This window comes from Diadema antillarum, unplaced genomic scaffold, assembly GCF_040938485.1.
Source record: "Diadema antillarum isolate AM-2024a unplaced genomic scaffold, OU_Dant_1.0 seq00003211_RagTag, whole genome shotgun sequence".
NCBI classification, from domain to species: Eukaryota; Metazoa; Echinodermata; class Echinoidea; order Diadematoida; family Diadematidae; genus Diadema; species Diadema antillarum.
In genome coordinates, this window is record NW_027273796.1 from 94,457 (window position 1) to 116,229 (window position 21,773).

General features: G+C 40.4%; 1 protein-coding gene across 1 annotated transcript in view; it reads right to left on the reverse strand.

The window, feature by feature from the left end:
* The window catches only part of LOC139715249 (glutathione hydrolase 1 proenzyme-like), a 119,223-nt gene that overhangs the window by 77,124 nt on the left and 20,326 nt on the right, over positions 1-21,773 (reverse strand). Inside the window, exons 4-5 of the mRNA XM_071626833.1 lie at positions 8,558-8,692; positions 976-1,168 (exon numbers count right to left, since the gene is read on the reverse strand). Of these exons, the coding sequence (XP_071482934.1) occupies positions 976-1,168; positions 8,558-8,692 (328 nt within the window). The remainder of the gene's footprint in view (positions 1-975; positions 1,169-8,557; positions 8,693-21,773) is intronic.

Here is a 21,773-nt window from a genome sequence, read left to right on the forward strand (position 1 = left end):
TGATTTATGATGCTTCAGTCTCTCTCATTGTCAATACGGAAGTTCTTATGAAACTCATGCATATTTATTAATTGCTCAGAAGTTGATAATTTGACCAATATATTCCCTTTCATCTTTGCCAATGATATGCCACCATTAGGATACTGTTGTCTTGACCTTAGTACAGACTGTAGTACTAGTAGTATACAGTCGGTATCCCTCATTTCGCCATATTTTTTTTTGTCGGTATCTACTCAGTACGTCATTCAAATTCTATGGAATTCTCTTCACAACTTGCTGAAGATTGAAAGGAATCACATTCGATACGGTTGTTTTCTACTACTTGTTGTCCAATGCAAACGATGAAATTTATTTTCGCAAAGACATTTTAGCCTGCACCTTGTGTATGATTCGAGGCACTTATTTTTGACTTATATCAATACATAAATTCATGTTTGATTCATTGCACTTATGTTTGATTTTCTTTCTTGAAATCAAACATATTCTTTGTGAACGCAGAAAACTCAAACTCAATTTATGTTGATTTTTGGACTTAATAGCAGGGCCCTGATCATTCATTAAGAAATTTTAGCCCTTAACCAATGTTTTTACTGTGGTATTTTTTCTGAAAGGAAGACACTGCAAAATAAATTTCACCAGTCATGCAATAGCCACTAGATAATCAGGCAACATGCTGTCACTGATGTCACCCAGCCAACCTCTATCTACAGAGCTCATTCTTTCCTAGATTTGTCTTCTGATTTGCCATTCCCCTTCCCTCGCGTAGGCGTCGTTTCGATGACAATGAGTCAGATTACTTCTAAAATGGTTGTTTGGCATAAAATGTCATCTTCTGCAGAGTGCATATGCACCGTGGAAACACATGAAAATTGATTTATATCAAATTTAATGGATGAAATTGAAATATACCAATGGTAATGATGAATGGAGAGTTTGTTTGTGCTTGAGTGAATGACAATTACGAATCCTCCACACCTCAACCCCTCGTCGGCTCGTATATAGCCTTCCTCGTTTGTAATGTCTTTGGCCATCGTTGCATCGATATAATAACCATTCTGTGCAATGGCGATGGCAGGTTCGAATACTCTGCTCCAGGGTAGCTTGCCATGTAGCCGGTGTGCAAGCTCATAGCCTCTTATCTCCCCGGGTGTGGCAATACTTAGTCCACCTTAGATATAACAAACCGAAACGAAATGTTACATTATTATAAATAGAAGAATGACGACAACTATCTATGCTTAGAATGATTCCTTTTTTGTTATACAATTTTCGATTTGATTATACAAATTGACCAAGCGATCAATTGCAATCATTCATTGTCCGGCGTTCATTGTGCGTAAACTCCTTACAGTTTAGTTCCTTCTTGAAAACCCCATAACGGATTTTCAGCAAATTTGGCAGGAAGGGTGATAGGACCTCGATTTCTTTTAAATGGGCATGATCCCCCCCCCCACCCCCTCCGTGGTGCATGGGGCCTCTAATCCCCGAAATTATTAAGGTATCGTTGAAAACTTGGGTTTTTTCGATCCAGAAGTGATAGAGCTTAATTAGTGCTATGAGCAAGTACATTGGTGACTGTAGTTTCAAATTTGGTCATGGTGGATCCGGGGATGCCACCCTCAGGACCCTATAGGGACCAAGTTTGAGTCAAATTTTCAAGTTTTGGGGTGTGTGTTTTTTTTTTTTCGTCAAAACGTACCGTCAAATTTTCATGAGGATAGAATATACATTTGTACAAATGGCACCATTCCCACTAATTGGGGCCCTGTGGAGCCGGGCAATGTGCAAACCCCGGGAAATGTGCAAACGTCTTGCCGCGAAATTTGCAAACGCCGGGAAATGTGAAACGTCGGGAAATGTGCAAATGTCTCACCGGGAAATGTGCAAAAGTTCAATTTTGCCGGGAAATGTGCAAAACATTTACTTTATAGATACTGTGTATAAAGATGGTCGATAAACTCCATGTCGAAACTGCGCATGAACCTCCACCATTAATATTTTCTTAATAAGATTCTTGACAGATTTTCAACAAAATTGGCAGGTAGCACCATTATGACAATGGGATCTCAATTTGTTTAAATTAGTCATACCCCCCCCCCCCGAAAAAAGGGGGAACTGAAGTCCCAGAACCACGTGCTTTGTTTTGTTTTTTCAAAATTCTTCTTATATTCTATAACCAGATAAGATAGAGCTTGGTTGGTGCTATAAAGGCACTGATGACAGTTAGGTAGTTCAAGTTTAATGACAAATCCAGGGATGCAGGGCACGGGGCCATGTGGGGGGGGGGGGGGAGGCTTCAACTCCCCCCTCCCTAACCCCCTTTCGGGGAAGGGGGAATTGAAGCCTCATAGTCCCTAAACTAGTGCTATGAAGAGTTTAATGACTGAAATTGCATGTTTGATTATGGTGATGCCCGGATTGGGGGGTATGGGGAGGAGGGGGATTATCTACATTGTCAGCATCTTCTTGAAAAGTCTACGACAGATTTTCACCAAACTTGTCAGATAGCATTAATGCGGTGATCTGATCTTAATCGGGGGGGGGGGGGGTTGAAGCCTCAGAGTCCTTGAACTCTGGATTTTTTTAATCTTCTTCTGTCGAACCGATAAAAAGGATAGACCTAAGTTAATACTCGTAGTTTGAAGACATTAAAGACTGAAATTTCATGTTTGATTATGGTGGATCCAAGGGTGCCCCCTGATTGGGGGGGGGGGGGGGTGACGGAGAAGAGGTGGATTGTCCACATTTACTGCATCTTTTTGATAAATCTCACGACGGCAGATAGCATCTTTACGGTGATATGATCTTCATTTGTTAAAATTAGCCCCACCCCCGCCCCCGCCACCGCCAAAGGGGGGGGGGGGGGGAGTTGAAGCTTTAGATCCCTTAATCTCTGGAATTTTTAATCTTCTTCTGTCGAACCGAAAAAGATAGAACTACGTGAATGCTATACAGACACTAGTTACTGAAATTTCAGGTTTGATGATGACGGATCCAGGGGTGTCCTGATAGGGGGTGTGAGTGGGAGGAGTGGTATTTTTCAAATTTTCTGTATGTTCTTGAAAATCTGTGACAGATTTTCACCTAACTTGATCTTGATTTGTTAAAATGAGCCCCTCCCCCCCCCCTCCCGCCGAAGAGGGGGGGGAGTTGAAGCCTCAGAGTCCTTACACTCTGGATTTTTTTTAATCTCCTGTCGAACAGAAAAAGAATGAAGACATTAATGACTGAATTCTCATGTTTGATTATGGCGGGTGCAGGGGTGCCCTAATCGAGGGTGAGTGGGAGTGAGGGGGAGGAGGGGAATTTTCCAAATTCACTCCATCTTCTTGAAAAATGTATGACGAATTTTCACCAAAATTGGCAGCTAGCATTTTTTTTTTTTTTTTGGTGATACAATCTTAATTTGTTAAAATTAAGATTGTAAAAAAAAAATAAAAAATTGGGGTTGGAATTGAAGTCTCCCAGTCGCTAAACTGGATTTCTCTCTTTTAATCTTCTTGGATCTGTCGAACCGAAAAAAAAAGACAGAGCTAAGTTAGTTTTGTGAAGACTTTAATAACTGAAATTTCATATCTAATTATGGCCGACCCAGGGATGCCCTAATAGGGGTGCTGGGGGGGGGGGGGAGGGGGATGTGGGGGATGCCCGGGAAGAATTTTTACACTTTCAGCATCTTCTTAAAAAATCTATGACAGATTTTCACCAAACGTGGAAGCTAGCATCCCTAGGGTAATAGAATCTCACGAAGGGGCAGCAAACCGGGGGGGGGGGGGAGGGGGGAGACGGGCGCGGTTGGGGTGAAACGGAGGCCCAAATCTAAGGGGTTGTTTTGTAAAATTGCTGTAACCATGAGTGTGACAGATATATAGATAGTACCGTGCTTTATTAGTAAGTACAGTTTATGCATAATGTAGGTTCAATTTGGCCATGGCAGATGAAGGGATGCCCAAAAGGGGGGTAGGAAGGAGGCTTAATTTTCACATTTTTATCTTTTTCTTGAAAGAAAACACAACAAGCATCTCACGGGTAATAAAATCCCACTTCAGCTTTAAAAGAATAGAAATATAAAAGTCTAAATAAAAGTGATGGAGCTCTAAAAGAGTGCTATAGTAAGTTAATTCATGAATGTAATTTTAAAGGCGGAGGAGGCGGAATTTTCACTTATTCAGCTTCTTCTTGAAAACAATTCCAGAGATTAGGGATCTGAAGCTTCATCTCCCCCTCCCCCCCCCCCCCCCCGGCCGTGATAGGGGGAGGGTAGGGCTCATTTTAACAAATAAAGATCATAATCACCGTAAAGATGCTATCTGCCAAGTTTGGTGATAATCTGTCGTGAGATTTACCAAGAAGATGCTGAAATGTGGACAATCCCCCTCATCTGCGTGCCCCACACCCCTCCCCCCCCCCAGATCAGGGCACCGGGGGTCCCCTGGTTTCTCTTCAAAGCAGTAACGTAGCTCTATTTTTGGTTCGGCAGAAGAAGAAAAAAATCCATAGTTCAGGGACTCTGAGGCTTCACCCCCTTCACACCCCATTTTAACAAATTACGACCATTTTACTATTACGATGTTTTCTTCCTAATCTGACGAAAATCCGTTGAGGGGTTTACACAAAAATGATGAAAATGTTAAAAGAAAGACAGGTGATAGCTATAGACAGGTGGTGGCTAAGACATGTGGTTGTTTGTTTGTTTGTTTGTTTGTTTGTTCATTTTCCATCTGAGAAGATAGCTGGATAGCCCATATTCAGCTACGTTAAGCTGGTCTTCCATGGGGTCCAGTTGCATGTGAGGTAGGACCACTTCACCGGGTTAAACACCCTGCTCTTTGCGATGAATGAATGAAGCGGGATCTTTTACGTGCATGAGTTGTTGCTCTCTCATACACGGGACCTCCCTTTTATGTCCTTATATCCGAGGGACAGGGTGTTTTGCCTCTTGCTAGAGGGGACGGTATGCTTACACACAACATTGCTCAGTCCAGACTCGGGTTCGAACCCGGGCCGCGTGATCGTGAGGCAGACGCGCTACCGACTGAGCCAACTCACCGCCCTGAAAGGTAGTAATGATTCATCCGCAGCTTGGACTGAGAGTTTCTCTTCCATCTATACGTAAAATGACCGGTTTGGACATTTCCATGACGGCTTTTGCACATTTCCAGGCAAAATTGGACATTGGCACATTTCCCGGGGTCACGTTTGCACATTACCCGTTGATGAAATTTAGAGACTTGCACATTTCCCGGTGTTTGCACATTTCTCGGCTCCACAGGCCCCAAGGGCTCCCCGAAGCCATGTAACCAACGAATCTTTAAACGTCTTCCTGTCTAGACCCAGAAGTGAAGGAGCTAAGTTAGTGGTATAGGTAAGTACATTGGTAATTGTAGTTTCAAGAGCGTTCATGTCCGATCCGGAGGTGCCTTCGGACCCTAGTTGAGGTTGGGGGAAAGCAAATTTAGGTCCAATTTTCAATTTTCTTTTTTTCCCAAACATTTGTGGGTGCCATGCCCCACTGTGAGATCCAAAGTATGCTCTGAGTAAATACAAAGAAGTGTATGATGTTCATTAGTTAGTGTATTCTGTAGTACTAGTACTTCTAGATGTGGCCTCCTTTGAGCCAGGACCAAAGTGGCACCAGTTTTCACATTTTCGTCTGGAATACACATGATAAACGTATCTACCAATTTGGCATGTACTATCATCAGTCTTGTCGTAAACAAATTATCATAAGAATAAATTACATTTTGCTTAATATTGTTGTTTCTGAATACAGAACAGAACAGAAGAATTAAATGGACACCATGTCATCCTGGGGGCATTATTATAATTAAGCGTTTCGATAGATCTTTTTTTCTAACAAATTTTATCTCAACCAATCAAATGCAAGGATTTCAGTAACTTTTTTTCAAAAAAGTTTGTTAGAAATATAAAGTGACAAAACGAAATGCCAACGTGGAGCTCCCCAAAGCTCCCAAATTTGCTATATTCCTTGGATAATATTCTGCACGAAGGTGTAAAGGTTGAATTTGCGATACTCAGGTGAGCACTAGACTTTCTGGGTCTCTCGTTTCCTTTTCATTCCTACCTGCATACTTTATTTGATTCAGCATTTGCAACAAAACCAAAAAAGTAACGCAAATACACAAGCATTTTGTTTTTTTTTTTTTCGTTTTTGTTCTCAAACAAAGTTTAAGTGATTAATATAAAATGATTACGGTAAATAATGTGGAAGCGTTTGTATCATTGACAGGAACAGATTGAAAGGTAAATATAGGATCAAGCAAGCATAAAATATAAGATATTTGCAGCGATTGTGAAGTGAATTCTTTCTGTGTGTATTCCATTGCCATTCTACACCGCACGGTGCCAGAAAAGATTATGTTTGTTTGGGTTTTGTTTTTGTTTTTGTTTTTGTTTTTTTTTTGGGGGGGGGGTTGAGATATGCCACATGAAGAGCAGAGGAGCTGATTAAACTGTGGGCAAAATATATTTATGGTCAAAGGTTACTCAACCATGCTGTAACATCAACTGCGAGCGAAAAGTATGGATAGTTTATAGGGGAAATACACTATCATTTACGTTACATTTTAGTGATGAAATATCAAACTCACTGTATTTCTTCAAAAGTGTTATACATCAAGGAACAACTTCAGCTAGGAATGACCTGTAGCAATGTGAATTGATGGACCGGTTTGGAACAGATTGATAATCACTCACATGAACATGATAATGGTCGTACAGGTCAATTTCAAAGGGCATTTTCCTGCCACAACCTCAGCTTTGAATTTTCATTATTTTGCAAAAAGATATGAACTGAAGGAAAAAGCCTCCTCACATATTATGAATGGAGGTCAAAGGTAACAAAATTTAAGTTAAATTGTTATTTTCTGACTCTTGCTTTCCTAGAGAACTTTAAAAATTATAGGGTTTGGTGTCATGGATAGAAATAATCAAAACATATATCCTATTTTTGCAGGAAGAGCTAATGACAAATTCTCTGCCAATGATTATTAAAGATCAATGCACTTCATGAACATAAGAATGACGGGTCGTATGCATCATCAATATATACTGACTACGTCATCCAAGTCAACTTTGCGGCTGCGTCGAATGGCTGTTGTTTTTTGTTTGTTTGTTTGTTTGTTTGTTTGTTTGTTTGTGTGTGTGTGTTTCCAAATTCGGAAAACAAGTTTTTCCGTATTTCGAAGTGAATGAGCGAATCGGTGATAATTAATAGTTTGTCATTAATATACAGGTGGATCCTTGCTTTGGATTTGTAGGAACCTTCGGATTTATATTTACATGTTTTTTATGGGCATCGAGGGGTCATCTGCTTGTACAACAGAATTATATATATTACATATTCTAGGTGACGGAAGTATATTCCGAGGATGTATTACATAAACAAGAGAAGACCCATAAAAGAAGCATGTGGATCATCGTTTGTCATATACTTTACAAGTCTGCTTGTTGATAGTGCGTATACTAGTATGTATACTTTCATGCGTTCGCATAAAGCATACAGAAAAGAAAGAATCTTGGTACTGTCAAAGGTCTTTAAGGTGCCGATACGTCTAACTGTTGATACAGGAGAAATCTTCGGTGCATCGCTTTGTGTGGTAAATATGTAGTCTAGTGCTTGAGAACAAAAGTAGAATGAGAGACGTATTGACCTTTGCACAAACATAACATAAACTTCAATTAGTATGATCTATTCCAATACCCTGCCGAATATTATAAAGTACCGATCAGGGAGAGTACTCTCCCTTATTGATTAAAAGATCGAAATGAAGAAGCAAGTACAAAGCCTCTTCGATTCTGTAAAAGTGACCTCTTATGCTACGTTTACACCATGTTCACGGCCACAGCAGCCCCGTTTGCCCGAAACGTAGTGCGCCGTTGGTTGACAAGCTAGTGTCCACTTTTTCCCCTCCGTATTCTAGTCTTGTTCTTTCCAGTCCGATGCCGTTCTTAAGGCGTCTGGTTCGGTAAGACTACACGATATTTTCCGTCGCGTCCCAGTGCGGACCGCCTCCAAGTTTTGCTACGGCCTATTCACGTTTTGTCACGTTTTGTTTCGTTCACCCCGTTTCATTACGACCTACAAGATTTCTCATGAGCACCGGGACTGCAGTGGCATTTTTTTTTTTTTTTTGGACAGTTTAAAAATCTGACACGGCACCCACGGCAATCACGGCCCGAAGCTGTCACGTTTACCCATCCCGTCCCCCGCATTTGCCTCACGTCCATTCCGTTTTGTGCACGGTAAACTGAAACATGACTACCGTGGCAGCCGGGAACATGGTGTAAACGCAGCATTACAGTGTCGTATATACATGACGTAATTGAAATAACGTTCGGATTCACTATGACAGCTATTTACAAGCAAAATTTTGATGTTATTTAAGCCTTCTTGAATTTCGGATACGTAGGTCCAATATTTGGAAATCGTCATATGAAAAATATGCTAAATAATCAATCGTTTCTAAGAGGTTGTTAACGCTCACACCAACGGCAGGGGACGTGGATGAGATTAGAATGATTATTCAAAATTCACCTGCCAAAGAAAACTCGGGATTATCAACGAACAACGTTTTGTTCGCAGCGAATGGCGCCCTCTCTCGGCCATCGATCACTTGACTTGTCTGAGTCTCGCGTTTATAGATCGTCATGAAAAATCCTCCTCCAATTCCTGTAATCGTATGCAAAAAAAAAAAAAAGAAGAAAATAAACATTCTACGTTAGAACTCACGTCAAGAATAAATGTCTTTATTTTGTTTAGGGTCTCAGTGAACTGGCAACAGACAAATTCTGTAAAAGATCTTCATTTGAAGATTGATTTGTTTGTCATACTTTTTGCTTTTCTATCTTGGGTACAATTAACATTTACTGAAATTGGTTACAGCATGGGAGCGACAAAGAATGGCCGAACTTATGCAGTCCATTGCCGCTTGGCAATTTATCGCATGAAAAGTCTAGTCAGCATTTCGGCAAAGTTTTATTTTAGCCTAATAACAAGTTGGGCTCCTTCTCGAGTGATCTGTACTGACAGTTGGTCTAATTAACACTTAGGCCCGAATTAATGAAGGTGGTACAATTGAAACCATGGTTTAAACCATGGGCAACTTGTATGGAGCGCGAAGTGTCGCATGGCCTATTTCGTTACGAAATCGGTCATTTCGTCGACGAAATGGTCATTTCATAACGAAATGACAACATTTCGTCGACGAAATGGTCATTTCATAACGAAATGACAACATTTCGTCCATGAAATAATCATTTCTTTAACGAAATGACTGATTTCGAAACGAATAGGCCATGCGACACTTGGCGCTCATACAGATTGTCCATGGTTTAAACCATGATTTCAACTGTACCACCTTCATTAATTCGGGCCTTAGTGGTATGCACAAAATATTTTGTATGGGTGTATGTATATTAGAATAATCTCTGTGCTGTTGATATTTTTGCTCGCTCGTGCACGAAGTTTAGATTTCAAGTGGCAAATCACATGATTGTTTAAGGCAATACAGCTTATGATTATGTTGATTTGATGACAACATTGATGAATACCATCACTGTTGTCATTGTTACGTTTACCATTCTCATCATAACATCATTTAATTGCCTGTTGAATAAATGCAACAATAATTTTGTCAATACATTTTGAGTGTTCCCGACCCTATTACATCACAAAGCTGGCTACGCCGCGCTGGTGAGCGTCACAGAGGGCGTAGTATCTAGCAGGGGCCTCGCTCATTGTCGCTAGGTCTTGTTCATTGGAGGGGTTTAAGCCCTACTTAAGCTACTGAGTGTGACCTCTACATGTATGTTCATGGTTATTCGGATTTTATAGATGTCATTTCACATCATCAATACAATAGCATACGATAATTATCATTATACACAACTGGTAGTATAGGTAGCGATCAAATCACTGTGAGGAAGTAATATCCTCTCTGTAACCAGTAATCTGCGTGCATCGACATCTTACCATGTGAAGAAGTTGCACATTGCAAAATATTGAGCTATAGATTAAATCTACCTAGTATCTACGTAAACTTGTAACCTGTTGACGAAGTGAAAGTAGCCCTATTGGTAATTAAACCAAAAGAGAATCACTCAGCAGATTAAATGATAAAAAGCCTAAACGGTCTTTAGACGAAATTGATATCAAACGAATTGGCTTGTTGACCACATGAAAATTAGACAAAAGGAATGAGACCAAAAAATTACTGAATATCAGACCCGAAGTGAAATGGACACCAAGTGGGTAAAAGACCAAACAATAATTAGACGAACTGTAGAGCCTATATAGACCAAATGAAGAAAAAAAAAACATCATGAGATTAGAAAAACTGGTAATAGACCAAGCATGGTTAAACCGAAATGTGGACAATTTGCGCAGATGAGGTGGCAATTAGATCTTTGAGATTAAATATGGTTAGATCAAATGATCACTAGACTAAGATGATAGATGACCTATCAATCTATCGATTGGGAATTTGACCAAATGGCTATAAACCGAAGTTGTGCCGTAATACATGTTGATCAAAAGTCATTAGGTAAGAAAAAACTTGGCTAAAAGCTGCATATTCCGCTGTAACCTCATCTAGAATGTCCAGTTGTGACACGATGTTGGAGGAAGGGTAGAAATAAATAGACAATTATTTGTATGAAATTATAAGCTATGACAAATGTCACTTCACTGTGTGCTAAGACTCACGCCGTCACTCGTCTAGTCAATCGCCCTCGCCCTTAATGAACTCCTTCTGCTCCAACAGTCCACCGAGTTCCAACTCTGTGTCACTAAACACAGTCTTCAGACTATCCACAAAATACAAAACGTCTTGGCAGCACCCACGATCACGGCAATGGCATCTTATCGACAATATAATTACAAGACGTGACCAGGGATACACTCTTATCACCAGAGTTATGCGTGGTGCATGCTGCTGAACTGGTCATAATCTTATCCGACAAGTCCAAGCTTAGGATTCGTCTGGTTCATCGGCACAAACCAAATGATACACGTGCTCACAGGCTAGACACAACAAACTGAGAGATGAAACGAAATTAAAAACCTCAAAAATTACATCGCAGCTGCCCCTTCTGATTATCCAATTTAACAACAGATTTTTTTTTCTTCTGAGAACTGAGGCTCACTGAAAGCAACACTGTATGATGTGGGAACTGCACACACCATTGGTCATGCTATAAAAAAAAAATCAGAACTGGTTCGATGACAATGACTCCTTCATCTCTTCAGAGACAGAGGAAAAGAGGAAGGCCCATATCAAGTTACTATCCTGTCCATTATGTTCAGAGAAGAGGAGGAACTTCAAACGTCTACACCTCACCGTACAGAAAGGCATACGTGAGTTGAAGGATTCATGTAAAAAAAGTCCTTCCTCTCTTTAGCCAGGATGACACTCTTGTCACCTCTCGCATTGGCATAGAGAGTAGATGGGCTGTAACATTTAATGATCTCCTCATCAGACCGTCTGTAATAGACTACGACACAATCAATCAAATACTTCAGCATCCTGTCATCAATTCTATGAATCAGCAACGATCTCTAAATGGAGTGGAAACAACTATCAAAAGAATAAAGAACGAAAAGTCACCAAACCCTGATGGACTAACAGGAGAGATCTTCAAATATGGAAAACTTGTCTACGTGTTCATGTAATCGTTGTTAAGTCATGGGAAGCAGAGACCATCCATGAATGGAGAGACACCAACATTGTAACATCTTCAAGAAAGGTGACAGAGCAAACTGCGACAACTACAGAGGAATCTCCCTCCTTGCATACAGTCAATGGAAAGAGCTTTGCTTGTATCCTCCTCCAGCGCCTTGTACAACAGATATCAGAAACTAGTCTTCCAAAAACTCAGTGTGGCTTCCAGCGTGATCGTACTACCATCGACATCCAAGAGAAATGCAGAGAATAGGACATCTTCTTAGATCTGACTAAGACATTCGATACCATAAACACGGAAACTCTGTGTTCACCAGTGTCATCCTCCTCTTCCATGATGACATGAGAGGTCAAGTTGTTTTGGGTCAATGTACATGTTAATCTTTCCCCCATCTCAAAAGGTGTCAAGCAGGGCTGCGAATTAGCTCCATCACTTTGTGCTGTCTTCCTCAAAGCTGTGATTCGAAAAGCCTATAAAGAACATCTGCTACCGCACTGATGGTAAATGATTCATCATTGCCCGTCTCAAAGGAAACACGAAGGTCCAGAAGGAGCTAGTGAGGGAACTCATGTTCGCAGATGACATTATGTGCAGTCGTCACTCACACAGAACACGACTTGCAGACTTAGATCGTTGACTGCTTTACACGTGCCACCAAGAAATATTGTTTAACAATCAACGTGAAGAAGACAGAGGACTTTCATCAACCACCGCCTGGTGCAGAGCATGTTGATACCACCATCAACTTGAAGGGGAAAATTTGAATTCTGTTCAATCCTTCAAGTACCTTGGAAGGTGCAATCTGTCTTCACATGCTACCATACATGACGAAATTAACTACCGAATCAGCCAAGCTAACTCCTTCTTTGGTCGACTGCGTTCGTGAGTATTCATATCCCATTACATCAGACTTAGGACCAAAGTCAAAGTTATGAGTCTGTCGTTCTGTCTTCATTGCTGTATGGCTGTGAGACATCGATAATGTACAGAAGACTCATCAAAGCCCTCGAGATATTCCATCAGAGGAAGCTAAGAATTTAGCTTAAGATCAGATGGCAAGATCCCGTCACCAACCACAAAGTGCTTGCAAGAGCCGACACAACAAGCATCAAATCAAATGTCACTAACATCCACTTCAGATGGGTAGGCCATGTGGTAAGGATGCCTGAAGACCGATTACCCAAATACGTCTTCTACTCGGAGTTAGACCTTGAAAACAAGTGTAAGAGACAACGAAAACGGTTTAAGGACACACTTTAAAGTCGTCCTTGAAAAGTGTAACATCGACCCCACCACCTGGAAAGACAAGACAACCCACAGAATTAACTGACTTCAAAGAGTAAGAGCCGGTGGCCGAGTCCAGAAGAGTTGCTGCTGAGCAGCCCCAGTTCCAGCATAACTGCGATGTGTGTGGCAAACAGTGTCACTCAAGAATAGATCTCCACAGCCATTATCGCACCCACCAGCAAAGATATTTGACCTTCTGATTGTGACAAGACAAGTCTTCGTCGACACGACGGAAGTCCAGAGAGAGAGAGAGAGAGAGAGATGTTTTTAAGTACCTTTGCCGGCGTCTGTTTGCTTCTTTGTTTGTCTGTGTGTCTGTTTGCCAAATGGCGCAAAAAGTTGTGAACGGATTTGGATGAATTTTACAGGAAAGAAGCAAGCTGAGTTTAGATAGAGCTCTGAGTTTCCGTCCAAATTTCACCATTCTCTACCTCGATATGTTGTTTTTAACTTATGGATTGTTTTCTCCTAACCTGAGCAGCGCGATTTGTTAAAGGGGATTATTCTAGGCACAGTAGCATTGAAGCGTGAACTGGGCTGGAACTTCTGCAACACCGACGCAGGGTAGGACGCATCACCACATTCCGTGAGGCGCTTCCGGGTCGCCTATATCCATCCTAGTTCGAAAAGCCCTGCGTCCGGTCCGAAGGGTTCTCCAGAGGTCGCCTTCTTCAAGTTATATCCCAATAACTGTTGCCATTATGCTGCCATATAAATACTTTGATAACACATAAAAGCGTATTTTAGCCATGTGTCATCGTTTCAGAGTTATTAACTTTCCGCGTTTTTTTTTTCTTTTTTTTTTCGCGCGAATGTGAACCATGTTCATATATAGTAACCCCGTATGTACTTTAATTTTCTCCAATAACAATAATTCCGAATTTCTGATACGATAATTTCATCTGTTGAACCTGCCAACACTGTACCAATACCAGGACTTGGTGATGGGTGGTAGACGACAAACAACCAAATAAGACCAAGTGACCATTAGACAAAGTTATTAATTGCCTATGTGGATATTAGCAAAAGTGATCCACAATACGTTTCAGACAAAATGGTAATGTGGCAAAATGCATATTAGACGAAGTGGAATCACACTAATCGAATATTAGACAAAGTGATAAGACAATGTGGGTTATAGACCAAATGGCAATAGACTAATTTGATACTAGACGAAATGGCATAGCCCAACTGGGAACTGGTAATCAAGCGAGGTGGCAATTATACTAAATTGTCACTAAACGAACTGGTTGTTGTCTCGCCTGCGGAGCGGAAGCGACACGTGGCCGTCACTTTTCCGTCGCCGCTGTCGTCGTCAACAATTTGGTGTACTCTCTCTAACTTACCACAGCTTTTACCTATGACCGGCAAACTCACACCACAGGTACACATTCTAAAAAATGTCGATCAAATTTGAATGGTTCCATGACTTTCTCCACCGATAAATGCTCAACCTAAAATATTGCTCCACAAATTGCGACAAATGATCCGCGACATTTGCTCCGCGACATTTGCTCCGTCGATAATTGCTCCGCCGACTGCTCTCCTGGTAAGTGCTTCGCTGACTCTGCAAAAGATTATAAATTCTCAATTGAATTCTCTTTTTTATGTGACGATGTTCAGTTGATGTTGACTTGGAACTATATTCGTCTGGAGACATCTAAATGTCATTCAGAAATTATTTTGCACAGTCGTCGTTTCTTTCTTACTCAGTGCTTCGAAGAAGATGAAATTACAACTGCATAGCACAGTCGAATCAGTAACCATTACTAGTACTTCATTCGCATATTTGGTTGTAGAATCCGAAAATGCTGTAATAAATATAGTTAAAATCGGATAGTATGTAATAGTAATATATCTAGTTGTATATAAGAGTAATTAATAGGCCAAGGGCACTACACTGGTGTTACGATCCACTCCGATCTGGGAAAAAAGGGGGTTCAAACGTATCATTTTGTACCCAAATAATTTCGATGGTAAGTAGTGACTTTGATTATCATTGTTATCATTACTATAATTTTCCGTATCATTTTCGTTATCATGATCATCATCATCATTTCTGTATTGCTTGTCAGCTGAGCTAGCCTATGATATAGGCGGAGGATGCAGATATGGTCTTTCCTATCACGCTAAATGTTTTATGCGTCTTTTTGCTAAGCCATACGTCTGATGCGACGAAATTGCGGACAGTGGATACTTCCACTGTACGTAGTCTCGCCGCATCAGACATTTAGCGTATAACAACAAAGACAATAGCTGCATCCTCCGCCTAGAGATTACAGACGAAAGTTGAGCCGGCAGAGACACCTCTGGTTGGGCAAATGTAATTGGACACCCCCCCCCCCCCCCCCGAGTCATGTACATGAATATAATTTTTAAAGTCTTACTAACGGTGATTGTATTACGGTAGGCATCTCACAATGACATTAGAAGTTTCAGATTGGAGAAAATCATAGGCTTAACGAAAAACTTTTTATTTATAGTCTCGGGGTAGATTTTTAGGGGTCATCCCACGAGACCAACACCCACGAGTCACACGGTCCACGAGACCGACATCAAAAATAGGTCCATGAGTCATACAGCCCATGAGATTGACACTACGAAGAAAAGGCTCACAAGACCGTCAAAACTCAAAGAAAGTCCACGAGACCGACACTACGCAATAAAGGCTCACGAGACCAACACTAGGCCCTGAAAGCCTCACGAGACCGACAGGATGAACAGCGCCATCTATATGATTATGTCAGTCATAAGTGTGTACAGGGTGTTCCATGAAGGGGAAAGTAACATACTGGCGGGTGCAATTTCGTAACGCTATCGAGCGAGAGATTGTAACCAAAAAAAAAAAAAAATGAATAAGTGAAAGAGGACAGGAACTCTGTGTGGTTTCATTTTAGATCTTTGATAATGCCATCGTGCCATTTTTAGTAACTTCCCCCAATTTCTAGCTACAAGATGGACAGGATGTATGTTTTCCCCCTTTTCTTTCTCGCTTTACTAGTTAAGTACGCCTATTAGATATCCCACCCGCCTGCTAAGACGTTTTAGAGTTCAGTTTGTAATATTATAATCTCTGCAACTATAATGTGTGACATTGAATGGATGGAAACGTTTTATATCGCAGCGATTCACCTCGGTTTGTGGCTTGTGCTTGTATAGCCTAATTATTCTCAAAACGGTACATTTTTTATAATAATAATAATAATTAGACAAATTTGTATAGCGTAGCTACTATGTAAATATACTCTACTGCGCTGCGATGTAACAGAGCTCCTAACATTGTTACTGATTAGACACACAAAAATAGGCAACAAATTAATCAAAGGCTTCTGAAAAAAAGTCTTCAACAAAGATTTGAAGACAGCAAGTGATGGGGCCTTCCTCATTTTCTCAGGTAATTTATTCCAAAGATTTTGAGGCAGCACAACTGAAGGCACAATCCCCCAAAGTTACTTTTGTTTTTAAGTGAGGTTGCTTTAGAAGCAACTTATCCTGTGTACTTCATAAATTATAAGAATATGAATGTGATTTCATTGATATCAATTCTGATAAATAACCAGGTGCTTGACCATGCAGTACTTTATAAAGAAGTAACAAAGATTTTAAATACAATTCTCTGCCTTACTGGCCACCAATGTAACTTCATCAAAACGGGTGTAATTTATGAAAATTTTGACGAACTGGACACAAGTCTCGCACATGCATTCTGAACACGCTGAAGCTTGGTTATCTGTGAATCTGGTAAGCCAAACAATAGCCCATTACAGTAATCAAGCCTACTGCTAATGAATGCGTGAATACGTGTTTCAGCGTCTTCCTGGCTCAAATATCTACGAATGTGACGCAAGTTATGCAACATATAAAAAGCAGACTTGCATGTGGTCGATATAACAAAAAAAAAACCACTATACTTTTATCTGTTTTATTTGAGAGTCTTGTGCTTACGGGCTGAGAAAATGTCCCCAAGAATCAGGATCTGTAAATCTCAGATTTACATGCCAAGGTCGGAGGTGAATAGCTGATGTCAATGATTTGTGTCTGAACTGTATCTTATCAACTTTTCGAAGACAATTGGAGGACATTATATACAACTTTGTGGTGTCATATCCGGTGTGTACCTGGAACTTACATTCGTCAACCAGTGCATCAGTCCCATCCATGGCAGCTGGTGTAAGAACCAACAGATACAAAGGTAACCCGGGAAGTAAAGCCTTCAAGTATAAACTGCCGAAAAGTATTACAAATGACAGTATCTTGTATGCCCTTGCCCTCATAAAAACTGCCCACAAAACTGTGCCTGAAGGGCTGAACGGAACTGACTTCTATCTTTGGGAACTAACGCAAGTGTACCCTAACCTGTACCTTGAAATTTGCCGCCATTTTGTTATCTCGAGGGTTTCAAACGACACCAGTGACGACTCTGACACATCGACCCTTCACAATGACTCTATTGAGAATGATAAATGTAATTTATTTAAATTAATGAATTGAATGAGATATATGTAATATGTATTATGAATATAACGGTTATCATTTTATTTTCTGCAACAAGTATTGCAAAATATTTATGTTTCATGTTATTTGTAATCTGTGACGCATATGTTGTTCTTTGAATAATTGTTATCTGTATCTCTTGTATGTATCGCTGATGGAAGGCGCATTTCCATATTCACATTGTGGACAATTAAACAATCAATTCAATTCAATTCAATCCCGAGGAGAACGCAGTCAATGAAAGTGAGGACAATGGCTCTCCGCGGAATCAATGCCAGCTTTGTGATCTACGGTGTGATGCCAATGAACGGATTTGTATGCGCTGCAAATGCATCAATCAGCGAGTAGACCAGCTTTCAATGGACTTGAAGAAAGTCCAACATGCCGTGGAAGCTCTACTTGACACCCCACGTAGTGATGCATCTACTACAACATCGCATCTCCCCCATTCATCCCAAGGCAGATCGAACACACGCCAAACATCATCATCTTCACTGCACCCACCAACTAGAACTCGGCCTCAGCATCCTCACCCAGTGTCCGGACGTCATCCACAATTACACAACAACAACAATTACTATCTGAACCAGCATCACTTCAACCACCGAATCTTTCCAGTCATCAGACACACCCACTTGCTCTACAAAGAGATGCCAGTGATCAACACCAATTCGGCCGACCTCTCAACCAACCATACGAGAACGGCGACATCACGAATTCCACCACACATGGGGGTGTTTCATAAAGCTGTTCTTAAAGTTACGAATGACTTACGAGCGACTGGTGATCAGTTCTTGTGCTGAATTATTGAAATTCTGATAAGTATAGCACATCACAACTGATCACCAGTCGCTCGTAAGTTGTTTGTAACTTTAAGAACAGCTTTATGAAACACCCCCATGGTCTTCAATGCACCCCATCAACATCTGCGATACATGCCAAGCTATGCTTCCGTTTTGCAAGCCCCACCCCCGATTCGCGGTGAGTACCCATTTATGCCAAACTTTGGTCCGCCATTAAGTCACGGGAGCCCATACTACCTCATAGGGTGCGAAAAGTGCGGTAAACCAAATCATCGTGCCTTGTCATGCAGACACACCTATCAGCTGCAATGTCGGAAATGTGCAAACTACGGCCGTAAGGAAAAGTTCTGCCAATTCTAGGTCCTTGGCCAAGAAGAGAGAGCCATTAAAGATAACGCTGACTCTGTACGCATCCCCACTCAGGTATTAGAAGGGAAAACAATTAATCTCAAAGATAATAATGATGATTTCACTGATGAGTATAGTAAATGCTATGCTAACTTATCAAAATGTAAGGGGTTAAAACTTGGTCACATAAATGTACGAAGTTTGTTTGATAAACTGGATGAAGTCCGATTCATGTTATCAAAAATTAAGCTTGTCAGAGTATTGGCAGGTTAGAAATAAGTTATCTGAAGAAATAAGATTGAGCAAGAAATTGCACTTTGATAATGTCACTCGAAAGTATTGTAAAAATAGTAAAGAATTATGGAAGGAATTGAATAGAATTCGAGGTGATAATAAGCATATGTCTATTATACCTGGTGATCTTGATGGTGATATATTAAACAGGTTTTTTGTTAATGTTGGTGAAACAATATCCAGATCTTTTCAAGACGATGTTTTTAAATGGTGTCACCAGCAGTGCATTCATTCTTTTCATTTCGATAGTATCAATTCAAATAGAATCTTTACATTATTATCGAATTTACCAACAGATAGTAGTATGGATGTGTTAGAAATGGATGCAACGCTTTTGCAGATTGCTGCACCAGTGATTTATACGTTTGCAGTTTGTTTAATGAAATGGTCTGTGACAGGCATTCTCATAACACTCGTTCAGCCGACTCACTCAATGTGGTCATTCCAAAACCAAATCTTGCATGTTTCAAGAAGTGTTTTCGTTTCTCAGTAGCACAAGTATGGAATTCACTACCAGACACTTTACAAGATGCACGGACTGTGCGGAATTTTAAGCGTGTATATAGATAAGCAGTTATATTTTCTGTAATGTGTACATGTTGTTGTGACCATCTCAGCTGCAGATAATCTTTCCTCTTACTTTTATTCCAGTATTGAAAATCGTTGATTTTGGGGGCTTTTTTGGTAACCTCTTTCTGCGAGAGACTGCGAGGGAATATTATAATGTTTCTTATGCTCGTGAATCTTATGATTATTCTCTGGTGTGTGTGTGTGTGTGTGTGTTCATGTATTGGTATTCTAACTGGTGACCTCTTAAAAAGAGAACAAACCGTCACCACTTGGAATTCAATAGGTCATCAGTTGTCAACAATCGATGCGCTTTATTCCGTCAATGGAAGTTGTGAGGTAATTCAATAGATTTTTTTTCCTGAGTCATCGGTTTGAATGCCGATACAAGTTTGTGTGTGTGTGTGTGTGTGAGAGAGAGAGAGTGTGTGTTTGAATGTGCGTGTGTGTGTGTGTGTGTGTATGTGCGTGTGTGAGTGTGTGTGAAAGTGGGTGGATATGTGTGCTCATGACTGTGCGAGCTGAATTGCGTATTACTCCCTCTGAAAAGAGTGACATGTATGCCGGCATTTATGCTAATATGTTTTCTGATGCTAGGTTCAGATTTTTTTTTTCTTTGTCTTTCTCTTTGAACAAATGAATGTGAAAATATCAATTTCATGTTGTTGATAATTAGCTATTTATCTGATTTGATATTTCAATTACTGCAGCTGATTTGGATTCTTATACTGAATTTTTGTTTGTATTTCTATGTTTTATCTCAGGACCTTGATGAAAAACAGCTCATGCTGATCAAGCAATCCTAAATAAATATGTTTCAATAAAATGAAATAAAAATGAAATATGCTTCTCCATGTTTAAACGAGAATCAAGCCATACACTCAGGGTTTTTTATGAAATAAAATAGCTGTTTTCATGGATGCATCTTCTTTTTCCGAATCCTTAACGCTACCTTAATTGACGATAACGTTATTTTCTGTGAATGTATACTATTCAGGTGAAGCAGGTGTGCACTGTAACATTGACCATTTTGTGAAATATTTCCTTGTAAACTTCATTCCACAGCTAGGTATTTTTCTAGTTGGTTGATCAGAATGTCCACATAATTTTCTTATCTTTTTCTAAGTAAGTGTATATTTTTGTGGAAGGGAAACGAGGATGTTTTGGCATTTTAGATTAATGTGCAAAGATCTGATGCACCCTTTAACTGGATTTTGTATATTTTTCACAAACACTCACACGCGCAAATACAATTAAAGATCTTGAACATTTCAGGAGGTGAGGGAGGGCAACTGACAGGGTAAGACCCTAGCAACTCTCCTTTTCCATCTCTCATATCTTCCTTATGCCATTATGTGGACACCCTATATAATGAATTGGTCTATAGGTGGCGCTATTCATCCTGTCAGTAATGTCGTGGAATAGATTCTTTGCAATGGGCCGAATGCATAAAACAAGCAATTGCTTGTAAGCAATTGCTTCAAGCAAAAGCACAAGCTCGTCTAGCAAAAGGTCTAGCTCAAGCAATTGCTTAAATCCATATGCATAACCTTTTGCTGGTGCTTTTACCTTTTGCTTGTCCCGCACAAGCAATTGCTGGCGTTTTCAACAAAAGGGACGTCACGCCTGTGCGAACACAAGAACAAAGACGAGTGTGGCAGCAGGTATTTGAAAGAGCATGTGTGTGCGGAAACATTTCCTGACATAGCAGAAGAGCTATGAAGTGACACTCATAAATGCACACACAGTCGCACACACAACTACACACACACACGCATTACTGGCTGATTCCCATCACTGCTTGCAATTGCCCGGATCTGCCAGATCGCACGTGGAGATAGGTCTCCTTGCTCTCCACCGAAGTCAGACATCCTACATGTTTTTTATTACATTTTGCATGCTAACCACTGGACATTCCCGTTGTTGAAATTAAAAATTTCTTACTCTACTTATGAGTAATTTCTTGTGGATTTATACCACTCCTTCACAAGTGTGGTCTTTCTTCCATGAATATGAAAATCATACTTAAAAGGGAACGTTCCAGATAAGCAAAAGCTCAAGCTCATTTTACAGAGCTTGGAAAAGCGTAGGCAATTGCTAGCAAGAACTAGTAAAAGGTATGTTTTATGCATACGTTTTTAAGCAAATGATTGGTCTCTAAGCAATTGCTTGCGGGCAGCAAGCAATTGCTTGTGCTTGCTAGCAAAAGCTTCTGCTCACAAGCAATTGCTTGTTTTTATGCGTACGGATTCGAGTAAAAGGCTAGCACAAGCAATT